At 40.5% G+C, this 13,683-nt stretch overlaps 1 protein-coding gene across 9 annotated transcripts in view; it reads left to right on the forward strand.

Annotated features, from left to right (window-relative positions):
- The window catches only part of DGKI (diacylglycerol kinase iota), a 502,817-nt gene that overhangs the window by 247,066 nt on the left and 242,068 nt on the right, over positions 1 to 13,683 (forward strand). For 6 of the 9 annotated variants that reach the window (XM_070465256.1, XM_070465264.1, XM_070465269.1 and 3 more), the window contains 3 exons: positions 7,118 to 7,243; positions 7,513 to 7,587; positions 8,100 to 8,198. In XM_070465256.1, coding sequence (XP_070321357.1) covers positions 7,118 to 7,243; positions 7,513 to 7,587; positions 8,100 to 8,198 — 300 coding nt within the window. The remainder of the gene's footprint in view (positions 1 to 7,117; positions 7,244 to 7,512; positions 7,588 to 8,099; positions 8,199 to 13,683) is intronic. The other 3 variants (XM_070465248.1, XM_070465261.1, XM_070465234.1) reach the window with 2 other exon arrangements.

The raw sequence follows: 13,683 nt of genomic DNA on the forward strand, positions 1-13,683 counted from the left end.
GTGTTGCTTTTAATGGAACATAATACCAGACTGTTCACTGTTAGTGGTGTTAGGATTCAGGAACTGTCATCCTCATCCATTTGTTATAAATTTGTCCATTACAGATTGTTGCCTAAATTTTTTATTTCATTAGGTTTTGTTAAAGGGTGATTTTCCAATTTTTACTCTTCATTTTTTAGCTACAGTTTTTCTATAAAGACACCTTGACATTATTACCAGCAAATATAATACATAACAGATGCTTTTGTGTTTGCCTTCATTTGTAAATTTTCATAATAATAAGTTGGTATCTTAGCAACTTTTATTAGGCAGCTGATTGGTGGGAATTATTTTTTGGAAAGTAGTTCATAGTCAGGATGCTAAAGTCCAAAATTTTTTAATAATCCACCTTTTTATTCCCATCTATGATTCAAGACATTGTAATAATAAGAATGAAAGCTAACATTTATTGACTGCTTTACATGTGTTACATATTTTAAGTACTATATATTCAGTAACTCATTGTCACAGTGCTCTTATTAGTCCCACTTTGCAGCTGTGGAAAGTGAGGAATAGAAAACTCAAATTAGCTGGGGCTATACAATTATTGGTGTGAGATGCATTTGAACCCACAAATTGTGATTCTGAAACCCAAGCTCTTAATGATATATCATGCTACTTTACCATGGTGCTAAAACCAGCCTTGATGAATTAGATAACTTTAAAAATTGTGGTGGCCCCTTCTCCCCTGGGTCCCAAAGTCATCAAGTAATTTAACTAGTTAACTAAGTTCTGTATAAAAGGTGGCGCATAATGAGCCTGAGGGGGCAGAGTGGCAGCAGGGTAGTGCTGAAAAGGTCTGGTTTGCAAACCAGGCGGCCTGGACTCATAACTTTGCTCTGCCACTTGATGACTTGTTTCATCTCAACTTAATCTCTTCTACTTCAGTTTCTCCTCCGTAAAGGGTAAATAATACTCGTACCTATTTCATAGAGTTTTTTGAGGACTAGTGAGCTAAAACACGTAAAATAACACACACAGAACAGTACCTGGCTCATTGTAACCACTCAGATTTTAGCTCTTGCTGTTTTCCTTCTTGCTGACTTTTAGGAGCACACGGTGTCAGGTGAAGCTGTGCAACAACAGATGACAGCAGGACAGCCATCCGGGGTCAGGATAGAAGTTGCTGATCCCTGAACCTTCTGTGTTACAGTGAAAGCAGGTGTCAGGAGGGTGAGAGAGAGACCCAGAGCAGGGGGTAGAAAGAGACAGGCGTAGGGGCCATAGCCTGGTATCCACAGAATTTCCAAGTACACCTAGAAGTATTACTGTAGCTGTTGTATTTCACACCGGAGTGGGATTGTATATTCACTAACCCAATCCTTATCCCAGGGGAGACAGTCAAGACCTGCTCATTTACTAAATAAAAGAAGATGACAGGGGGAACATCCACACCTAGAAAATGGAAGGAGGAGGAGGAGAATGTTGCTAGAGAGAGAACTAAGATAGCATGAAGTTTCAGTATTAAAAAATGAAAAGAAAAATAGGGCAGTCATCAATGTTCAATTCTGTAGACATGGAAAAAATAGTAAGGGTTGAGAGAAGTCCTTGTGTTTGGAACCAGATCATTGAAGAGTCAAAGCCATAATTTGTAGAGTATGGGGCATAGGTGGCAACCTGTTACAAATGGTGTGGAAGCAATAAGATTAGAGAATTTGTTTGGAGACATTGGGTGGGAAATTTTTTTTAAAAAAGGAAAATTTGGAAGGTTGATGGAAAACAGATAAAATGCCTTTTGAGCATTTATGTTTATGTATCTCTCTGCCTGTACCATATGTTTCTATGTTTTTCCATTGGGGCTTCCCTGATAGCTCAGCAGGTGAAGAATCTGCCTGCAATACAGGAGCTGCAGGAGACACCGGTTTGAGCCCTGGGTCAGGACGATCCCCTGGAGAAGGAAATGGCAACGCACTCCAGTATTCTTGCCTGAAAAATCCCATGGACAGAGGAGCCTGGTGGGCTGCAGTCCAAAGGGTTGCAAAGAGGCAGACCCAACTGATCACAAGCACCCACCTACCTGTTTTTCTATGACACTGCTTAACAATGATAAAGGAGAAGAGCCTTAATTGAATTAAATAAATGCTTAATTAACCACATTCAAAGATGCTGTTATCTACAGCAGGAGGTCCAAAGATGACTCAGATGTTCATTTGATGTCCACAAAGAGTGTACTTCCCAGGGAGGAAAATAGACACAACAGTCTAAATCATTAGTTGGAGTCCTCATGAATTTGATTCTGGAGAGAATTCAGCCACAAGTAAATCCTTCATATTGGGTTGGCCAAAAAATTCGTTCAAGTTTTTTCCCCAACATCTTATGGAAAAACACAAATGAGTTTTTTGGCTAACCCACTGAAAGAGTAGTTTTCAGATGTCTGGGAAGGGATATCTATTTGACTGGTGTGCATCTCATGGGAAAGATACACATATGGGGGGTGAAAGGAAGGGGCCAGGGAGTTGGGTTACATCAGCCCTGGTCATTGAGATGCGTATACATCTAAGGCACCAAGGGGTAAATGCCACCTAAGATGTGGAAATATGGTGGAGACATGAAGCAGAATTGAGCTGCCTTAGTCATGGAGAACAGCCTAGGTTCAGTGGAAAATCTTCTCTTTGTGCTTGGTCTTGAAGGATGTGGGCCACATCCCTGGCAAGAGGGATGAGGAAGGGTGATGCGAGCCAACAGGATCTAACTGAGAACAGCAGTGAAGATGGGTCATGAAATAAAGTCAGTTTTATTTGTGATGTTTGTGTCTAAATAAATGGCTCTAAAGAAGAAGAGTAAAGGAAATTTACTAAGGTTTATTATGGTCTGAAAAAGTGGGTTGTAAAGAGGTGGAATTAAACCATATATTTTCTTTCTCTGTGGAAAGACGGCGGGTTCTGAGTGGGTAATGACTCTGTGACCAGCTGTGGAGTTGGTCTCTGTGTGAAAGCTTGCTGGATGATTTGCTGGGTTTCATCACCAAATTACTTGGAGAGACCTGGAAGTGAAAAGTTGATGGAAGGTAGATAACTGAAAGGAGTTAAAATGAAAAAAAAAAAAAAAACAAAAAACAACCAAATTTTAGTGACCAAGCCTCAATCAGTTAATATAAAGTCCAGGTTATATTTGAAGTTACAAACGTCAATGTTTGTCCTCTGGACTGAAAATGTTAGAGGATAATCCTTTGGATGAATGAGTTAAAGATATTCAAATACTAGTGCAGGTACTTGGAGCTGATGGAGCAAAACTCATGCAACATGAACTTTTTGTGAGGTCACATTTGTGGGGAGACCTTAGAGGTGTGTGTTTTAAATAAATAACATTATTCTCTACTTAATGCTTTAAAATTTGGCTTTTCTATTTGAAAAATCATAGGGAAAAAATCTATATTAATACATATATATTTGATTCCTTTTAAACTGCTATGAATATTTTATAGTTGATTTAAGCCCATTCCCTCCCAGTGGATTTCTATATTATTTCTAATGGTCTGTTTATAAAAACATCACAATCAACTCCTGCCTAGCCTTGTATGGGCTTTCTCCATGCTAGTCCTTATTCCTTATGATTAGATTATCTTAAAATGCTAGGAATCCCATGGTATGTAATAGCAATGACCAACAATCTCCCTCAATGCCCAATGCCAAAGACTTCCTTTGGTCAATTCTAGATATCACACTTGCTGTGTGAAACAAGTTGCTGTGATTTGGCCAAATATGCCTGAGAAGCTGCTGAGACCCTGTCCTTAACTTTTGTAGTAAGTTTTCTTGATTCTTCTGCTTGCCTGTCCTTAAAACAACCATTGCTACAGTGCTAAAGCTGGATCAGGGCAGAGTGAGAATATCCTTTCATAGACACAGTCCATGGAGCGCCCTCTTGTTATCCATCAGAGTTTTGTCCAGCGTGTGAATGGAGGAAGGTTTCATCTGGGATGATGAAGTGAGATATCATCTCTTTAGATGTGTTATTATAATTGATCCTTTGTGATCCTGTCACCTGAGGAAATCCCAAGAGTTAATAAGGGTAGTAAGTTGGGTTTCATTCACAGTGGAGTGATTCACCCATAGGGTTTCGTAACAGCCCAGGAAGGCGTCATAACTATGATAAAGGTTGTGTTGATAGGATTATTTTTGTGGCAAGGTAATCCTGTGCCACAATACCTGGGACAAGAAAACAAAAATCCTTTATCTTTTCTTGGGAATTTCACAAGAGTGGGCACAGAATGAACAGGGGTGAATGCTGTTGGAATCAGAAGAATGTAAAAATCCAGACAAGAGCACTGTATTTCGCTGTTTGGACAGTTGAACTTGTAGAGCGAACCCTTTGCACCACTGAGTTAGCTGCTTTTGATAACAACGATGCTTTGTTTTAGAACCCAGGAAAAGTATTAAAAGTTTCTTAGCTGTATATTGTCAACAATTCTAGACAATAACGTCTCGGTATAATTTTTTCATTCTTGGGAACCATGTTTATTTAACTCTCATAAGACTGACCAGGCAGAGTAAGTGATATTGTGGATTAGCAAGGCTTGAAAACCTGTCTTGGCCAAAACAGCCTGAATCTGCCTTCACATCCACCTGTTCCTCACTGAATTAAGCTGCCTTCTAAAAGAAGTGATGTATTGAGACAGAGATACATGTTAACACAAGGAGAGACTGAAGCCTGGGGATTTGGAGGTTGAAGTTCCATAATGCTTATCGTTTGCTCTTTGACCACCCATAGGGAGGTAAGCTTATCAGAGCTCACGTACAAGCGTCCAGGTACTGTACGTCCACCATTGTGCTTGAGCTTGCCCCCTTCTTGTTCTGTGAGCTGAAGGCCTCAGGTGCGTGTGGCTTGGTGAGGTTTGGAAGCATTTGCATCTATGTTTAAAACAAAGGCCATTTTTGTCTGTCTGTTCCCTATGAGAGCTGAGTCTCCTGCCTGCTCCTTTTTCAGACATACAGCCTTATTTTGATATGTTTTTCTAACCCTCATCTCAAACATACTTGATCAGCAGGATCACCTGAGGAACTGTGATTTCTGTGATCAAGCAAGTTGAGGAAACAGTCTCTCAACTTGATTCATGTGACCTATCTCTTGGAGTTTAATTATTGAGTCCTGTCAAGAACGGAGGCCCATAATGTGTTGCTCTAAGTGCTGTCTCGAATTGCTCTTGGCACTAAATGAACGAAAATGAAAGAAATTAGGAAACAGTCACTCACTTCCTAAGGACCCTTTTTGAAATCAGGGAAGACTCAGTCAATATTGTGAATTATAAAAATACTGATGTATTATTTCCACAATGATGTGAGTGCATACTGTGTGCCAGGCATTTGTGCTGGGGATATAGAGCCATCAAGAAGCAACTGATAACATTGATCGAAGTGTTTCTCATGGGATGGATACCAGGTTAATTACTTTACATACATTTTTTTTTTCATTTAAACTCCACAACTGTCCTGTGAGGTAGGTATTATCACCTTCATTTGAAAATTAAGAAACCGTTATTTCAAAAGTTTGACTTGGCCAGGGTTATGGAGCTAGTAACAGGGAGGTTCAGAATTCAGTCTGTCAAATCCCACACCTCACGCTTCTCACCCCAGTGATTGGCTTTACTATATGCAGTACATACGGCTCCTTGTTCTACCTTTTGTACTTCAGACAGAGGTTCTCAATTCCGGCTACACTAGAATTACCCAGGAGCTTTTATTATTTTATTTTATTCTATTCCACCCTGTCATAATATATTATATTCTGGGGAGCTTTTAAAAAGTATCTTTGCCTGGGCTTCACCCTGAACAAATTAAATAAGAATATTTGCTGGGGCCCAGGTACCAACACACAGAGCATCATGAATTGCCATAAGTAATAGATACTGCTTCTGCCAGTCTAATAGTTTTCAGCACTCTACTTGGATTATTCGACTGATTAAACATTTAAAAGTTCCGAGTAATTGTTCTTCCCTTTCAATAAAATTGGAAGTAATCAAAATATGGCAAATACTCAAAGAATGTAGAAGTTTCCCAAAGAGGGACATGATAATAGATCCATTTAAAGAGGAATTTGGAAACTTGGAGATCTGTTTGCAGGAGAATTATAGTCTAGAGTGAGTGATGAGAGATCACCTGGCATCGCGAACACCCATGAACTTCTGGATTTCTTTTCTGGTGAGATTCAGAGAACCTGAAGACTCTTTTAATCTGATGGGGGAAGAAAACCTTGGGACAAATGGTGGTTCAAGAAAGTTTCCTTCATCCTTGGTGAGCACAGGCCACAAATCAGCTTTTTATTTTCCCTTGGTCCAAATGCAGGTAAAATAAAAGCTAAATAGTTTCAGTCTTACTAACTTAGATGTGTTAATATACGTACTCTAGACTAAAAGATTTATTTTGAATGCTCTAAGAAAAAATACAGTGTTGAAAAATAGATATCTAAGTTTCTTCAAGCTGTTTGAAAACATTTAATTGCTCAAACAATGCATGTGTCCATACTTATGTAAACTTTTAAGTTAAAAATTTTGTATTTCAGGCTTTCAGCACTTTGTAAAACATCTATGTCATGGTAGTAATAGCTTGCCTTTATGAAAATGGCCATCTAATTAATTATTGACTCTCCACTAATTAAATCTGATTTTGCCTTGCCTTCAGCCAGGGAGCTGTGACTGTTCCCAGAAAGAGGTTCTTCTCAAAGCATCTGTATCAAATATTAAGAGTAAATAGCTGCAATAATCAGAGTTGTGGTCCATACGTTCCCTAGAAAGAGAAAGACAGGGAAAGTAAATTTGGGGTCCCTGTGTTTCAAGTTGGATACGCTTCTGTGAGAGGAAAAAGATCAAGGTTGCCAAGGGAGGGAGGACTTCTTTAAACCAATGGGTCCTTAGCCAGAAAAAGGAAGAGCAGTGACTGCCACTCTCTATCATAAGTAACTTGACTCTTCGCATTTTTAAAACCAAGCCATGAATGCTGATAGAAGACGTGGATCATAACATTTCAGTGGGATTGAGTCATTTTATATGAACAGGTCATCTATAAAAAGTAAACAGAGGGGAAAAAAGAAAAAAAGCAAAAAGAAAAACGTGAAAAATGGCCTCCTTTTTTACATTTCCACATAGGTGATCTCCATACCAGGAGATGAACTTCTTGAACTTGGTTGGGCGGGAGACGGACCTGGTTGGGCGGGAGACTGGAGCCCCTCAGAGAATTTGGGATTCTTCCATTTTTACTGGGAGGGTTGGCAGGTATAACATGTGTTGTTATGTGAGTCCATGAGAGCCTCCAGGGTTCTAACTCCCTGCCTCTCCGTGGGGTGGGGAGTCAGTCGCTCGCTCTGAAGCACGCGACTGGGTTCTGTGTGTGGCTTCCCCATGAGCAGTGGCTTGGGAGTGTCATAGCATGAGAAGCATGCCCTGCGATCAGCATGTGCCGCCGTCACCTCCTCCATGGTCCTGCATGGGCGTGCTCGCGGGCCGGCGGCCTCCCGGCTCAGGGGTCCCTTCTTTCCCTACAGAACTCCCTGAAGGCGTCCAATCGGAAGAAGAAGAGAACAAGCTTTAAAAGAAAAGCCAGCAAAAGAGGAACCGAAGTAAGCGCTTGAGGGTGATGGTCCAGGGAAGTCCACCTTCCTCTTCACCGTCTCCTCCGTCTGACTCGACCTGGCCCCAGCTCCTTTTTCTGATGGATCTCCCGCCACTCTCCTTCATCATACCCTAACCACACTGGGATTCTGCCTGTTCCTTTAAAATATATATATAAAACCTCTTGCCACTCGAGAGTCAGAGCGTTTGCTCTTGTCTGTGAAAGTATTATCCCAAAGATGATAAAAATGAAGATGAGAGCTAGAATATATCTAGAGCACTTCAAGCCTATAGAATATAAACAAATCATGGCTAAATTCTTGGGGGCAAGTTATAGCTTGAGACACTTTCTCACGTTGAGTGAGCCCTGTGAAACAAGATACAGTGTATTTTGGGGGATATTTTGATTTTGGGGGGTGAGGTGGGGGATGGCACTGGTTCTGGAAATGTCTCACTTTCATTGCTTTGGGGCTGCTTTTCAAGTCGTGGATGTATGTCTCAATAGTGCTGCTTTCTTTAGCAGGAAAACAAAGGTCGTCCTTTTGTGATAAAACCTATCTCTTCTCCGCTCATGAAACCTTTGCTTGTGTTCGTGAACCCCAAGAGTGGAGGCAACCAGGTAAGTCGGTTTTCATGAGTTTCACTTGGAAATTTCAACACTTTCTTGAAAACACATTTCCTGACACCAAATGAAATAGCACTGTGGAACTCCTAGCATTGGAAGACAGCCAGTTTCTGCAGTAAAGCACAGCTTTACACTCGACAGGGCCAGGCGAAACCTCGAGTTTCTAGGATTTATCCCTCTGCTTCCATGTCAAGCTTCACTAAAGGTGTCAAAAACCTAACTGCTAATATTTTACTTACAGATTTTCAAGGAAGTTCATGCTACAAACTCTCAGTGTTTCAGCTTTCTCAACTCCTATAGTTAGGAAGCCCTTCATGAGCTTGTGTGTGTTTGTTAGTTCAGTCGTGTCCAACTCTTTGTAACCCCATGGACTATAGCCACTAGGCTTCTCTGCCCATGGAATTCTCCAGGCAAGAATTCTGGGGTGGGTTGCTGTTCCCTTCTCCAGGGGGTCTTCCAGACCCATGGATCAAACCTGGGTCTCCTGCATTGTCAGGCAGATTCTTTACTGTCTAAGCCACCACCTGTATTTCTTTCTACTGTAATTGAGACTCAACTACTTTTCCCCCTGTCTTCAGAGGGAAGAGAGAATGATGATTTATTATCCATGATAATCATGAACAGTAGACACCACCAAGGCTACCAAAAATATATCACCTTTCACAGGTTTCATTTTGTCTTTGCCCAAGTTCTATAGAATGATTAATATCAACCTCATTTGAGGATAACAAATAGCCTTAGAAAAGTAAAATTTAATAACATATCTAATGTACACAGCTCTTTAAAGGATAGAAATTGTTCTAGAATCCAGGTCTTTGTCTCATCATCTATTTCTCATCCCACTCTCTGAGGCTTCTTATCAATACTCCTCTGTGGGTTCTGATTTTACTCTGACTTCCACGCGAGTTTGGATGATATTTCCTGTGTCCATTAAGTGCACATTTTACATTTTGAGACAAGATTCCCTGAAGTGTCATGCTAAGCAACTTAAAGATTTAAAACTGCTTGAATCACCTCATATAAGTAGGGAAATCATAGAATTAAGATTGACCCAAGATAATGCTTGTTCTTATTAGTAAAGTTAATGGGCATTTTCCAGATCACATTAATGATAGTAAAGCTTCTCTAATGGGAGCTTCTAATTTAAAGAAATATTATCCCCCCTTTCCTTTATTCAAAATTATTTTTATTAATTTTTGTTTATGTATTTATTTAATTTTTGGCTGTGCTGGGTCTTCGTTGCTGCATGCTGGCTTTCTCTAGTTGCAGCACGTGGGGGCTACCCTCTAGTTGCTTCAAGCTTCTCATTGCAGTGGCTTCTCTTATACAGCCTAGGCTCTAGGGAGCAGGCTCAGTAGTTGTGGCAGGAGTTAGTTGCCCCGTGGCATGTGGGATCTTCCCGGACCAGGGATCAAACCAGTGTCCCCAGCATTTCAAGGTGGATTCTTAACATTGGACCACCAGGGAAACCTCCAAATTCTTTTCCTTTTTTTTAAAGACTTTTTAAACAATTTTTTTGATGTGAATCACTTTTAAAGTCTATATTGAATTCGTTGGGGCTTCCCAGGTGGTGCAGGGGTAAAGAATCCCACCTGCCAATGCAGGAAACACAGGAGACTCGGGTTTGATCCCTGGGTTGGAAAGATCCCCTGGAGTTGGAAATGGCAACCCGCTCCAGGATTTTTGCCTGGAAAATTCCATGGACAGAGGAGCCTGGTGGGCTACAGTTCATGAGGTTGCAAAGAGCTGGACAAGACTGACTGACCGAGCATTTTGAATTTGTTACGATACCGCTTCTGTTGTTTATGTTCTGTTTTGTTTGGCCATGAGGCATGTGGTATCTTAGCTCCCTGACCAGCACTCCAACTCGTGCCCCCTGCATTGGAAGGCAATGTCTTAACCACTGGACTGCCAGGGAAGTCCCCCCAAAATTAATAATAATTCTTCTGTTAAAAGTCTGTATTAACATTGTAGACAATAGAGAAAAGAAATGTTATTAAGTAGAGATTTTTAACATCCTGCTTTTTTGGCTTACTGAATGATGATCTTCATGTTGTAATGATGGTGATCCTAAAACTGCCTTGAGAAATTTCTTGGGAGTGAAGTTGTTTGCTCTGAATCTTACTCCCTCTCTGGGTATAGTCTTTCCATAGCCTGACTAGGGTTGAGGGTGTGGTTGGGGACCATGGAACAGAGTGCAGTTAATTAATGTAAATGACTCCATGATGTTGGCTACCTGAGCTCCACGTGCTAATTAATGTCAGGTACATTTTATCATGAGAGTCTATGTAAAATGCGTTAATTGAATTCTTATAAGCTTTTCCTTTAAGGCATTTAGAAAATTGTAGATGATCTCTGCTTTTGAGGAGGGGGCAGTCCAGTTAAGACACAGCCTGTTCCTGTTTCAAACTCTGTATAAATTATTAAAGGCAGGGACTTCAGAGATGATCTAAGATTGTTTCTTCTTTCACTAAGTAGAAAACAGCTCAAGGAAGCAGAAGTGAATTTTCTAAGGATATTGTGTTTGTTAATGACACAAAAGGGGCGAATGGGAAAAAGAATCTGAGCAAGATGTGAATTCTAAATTGAGTGGATCAGACCACAAGTGCTGTGAAATTTCAGCGGCAAGCAGCCGCTTGGGAGTGATGAGGAAATGGTGTCAGGGAAGTGGCTGAAACAGAAGATGGACACCACTTAGTTTTGCAGAGGGAACTAGGGTCATGCCCTCTTCTTCCTCTCTCTTGCATCACATTCCTGTTCATCCTTTACTGCTCAGTAGCACCTTTCTGAACAACTGCTCAGAACTAATTGGCTTGTCTGCTCTGCTCCTGAAGTCTATGGCGCACACGTGTACTATGTAAATTGCAGCATTAAGTCCTGCACTGTGTATAGCATAGCATGTGTGTCTGTACCAAAGAGATACAGGCTTCGTTAATGCCAGGGCTGCACCTCTGAACCTCTGATTTCTAGTACATAGTGCATAGGAATGAAATATAATTGTTCAACCAGCAGTATGTGTAGAAGGTGGGATGCTATGATGAAAGTGATTCATTTTGAGCACAGTATAATGGGTAGAGCATGCAGATTAAGTTATTAGAAATATGATGAAAGATTAGAAAGAACTTGTGGAGCAGTGTCTTAAAACCTGGCTGAAGATTTTGGATTTATATAATAAAAATTTGGTTTTTTGCTATTTAAAGATTTTTTTTTTAGTTTTGAAAAATATTTTTTTAAATAAAGGAGTAATATGATGGCAGATTAATTAGACACATTGAGAATACTTATAAGACAGGAGGCTATTCATTAGCATAAATTAGATAGAGGACCTTGTTGTTTATCCATTCTATGTAAAATAGTTTGCATTTACTAATCCCAAACTCCCAATCTTTCCTTCAACAACAAGGTCCTACTGTATAGCACAAGGAACTATATTCAACATCCAGTGATGAAGCATAATGGAAAAGAATATGAAAAATAATATATATATTATATGTATATCTGAGTTACTGTGCTGTATAGCAGAAATTAACATTGTAAATAAAATGTGCTTCAATAAAATTCTTAAAAAATTGGATAGAGAGCTTAATGGATGGACCAATGAATAGATGGGTAGACCTATGGACTAAAGGATGGATGTGTGGATGAATGAATGGGCATATGAATGAATGGAAGTAAGGTATCAAGATTTTCCAGCTGATTATCGGAAAGTGGCTTTGTTATCAATGGATTTTCAGGAAAGGGAAGAATTATTTTGGGAAAGATGTTGAAATGTGTTTGAACAATTTGAGATCACAGTGACGTGTTCAGGTTGTAAAACTGACCTGTTATTAGAAACAAAAAGCTTCATGACTTTGCTGTCACTTGGAGGCACTTTGGCTTATGAATGCATTGCCCTAATGATGTCACCTCCAGAGTACCTAGGATTCTCAGAAATGTGACTAAGCAAATCAAAATGAATAATACATAACTTTAAACTTCTGTATATTACCCTGTAAAGTAGAATTCTTTTTTAAAAAAATATTTATTTATTTGGCTCTGCTGAATCCCAGTTGTGGCACAGGGGTTTCCATTCTTCACTGCGGCGTGTGGGATCTTTTGTTGGAGCATGCAGGATCCTTTCTTTTGGGGTCCTTTTTTAGCAGCATGTGGGATCTAGTTCCCCAATCAGGGATGCAACCCAAGCCCTCCCCCCACCTCCCTGCAGTGGGAGCTTGGATCCCAGCCACCGGACCACCAGGAAAGTCCCTTGAATTCTTTACTAAGCATAATACATACAAAGAACCTTGTTTCTAAGCACAACATGAAATGTTGAGAAAGCTGTAGAGAAATCCAAACACTCATCCATAATTAGAATCTTTCAAACTGACCTCCATATATTTACAGTTCATATATTTATGGTTCCTTCTTCAGTGTTAGGATGGTATACACCTCTAACCAGCTCCCACCCCCCAGCTGTGTTGAGCAGGGCAGAGTCACGGTCAGGGTTGACCTAACTCCTCTTTCAGGTCTAGCTGTGGCCATACTGTGCCCTTCATGCTGCACATGAGTCAGCTGTAGGATGGGGGCAGTCAGAGAAGGAAGTAAACCACCCCACTTGGCAAAACAGAATCAGAGGAATGGAGTTTCTTATTCCTCAGCTCCCTTGACCCTCTGACCCAAATGAACCACAGTTGAGACCAAGAGGCAGAGAAGAGCAGACGGTGGCAGTGAAAACGAAGCAGATTACCCCCAGGAAGGAGAAAGGGGGAAGGATGTGCATGTGCTTTCTTACCTGGAGTTTCTCCTTGTGGAACATTCTGTGCTCAAACCTTACATAATGTGGTGCTCTCCTTCGAGGAGGAGGCCATTCATGTTTATTTACCTTAGAGACTAGTTGAGATTAGTTTAGAGACTAGTTGAGATTAGTAACATGACCTCTCTGTTTGTTTGACATCCTCAGACAACCTTTGAAATGCTACTATTCATCAGAATCTTTATCTGGAAATTTTCAGTTTTTTGAAAATTCAGGAAATTTCATCCTGACGTTAGGGTTCGGTCCAGGGAATTTCTATCTGGACTCTCCCCTCTTATAGTCCAGTAGCTTTCAAATTTCTGTGTAAATCAAACTCATGGGAACACTTGTTAGACTTGTTCTACCCTATAAAATCTGGTGCCGTGTATCTGGGGTGAGGCCCAGGAATGCCACTGGTGAGCATCTCAGATAATTCTGACATTAGTCTTTTGTGGAAATCATTTAGGGACACGTCATCAGAGTCATATCAAGGTTTCTAAGATTACCTGGGCCTTGTGTGAGGAGCACAGTGGGTGAGAATTTATTGGAGATGAAAGTTTATTTTTTTGTTTGAAAAATAGCATCTCAGCTTGTCCTTACTGTCTTCAGGGAGGCTCATCTCTTAGCCCAGAGAAGTGGTTCTCAGCTCCCACTGCATCTAAAGACCCCAGCAGCCTTTACCCAGACAGTGATGTCTGTTCCACCCCA

Source organism: Odocoileus virginianus, chromosome 1 (assembly GCF_023699985.2).
Source record: "Odocoileus virginianus isolate 20LAN1187 ecotype Illinois chromosome 1, Ovbor_1.2, whole genome shotgun sequence".
NCBI lineage: Eukaryota > Metazoa > Chordata > Mammalia > Artiodactyla > Cervidae > Odocoileus > Odocoileus virginianus.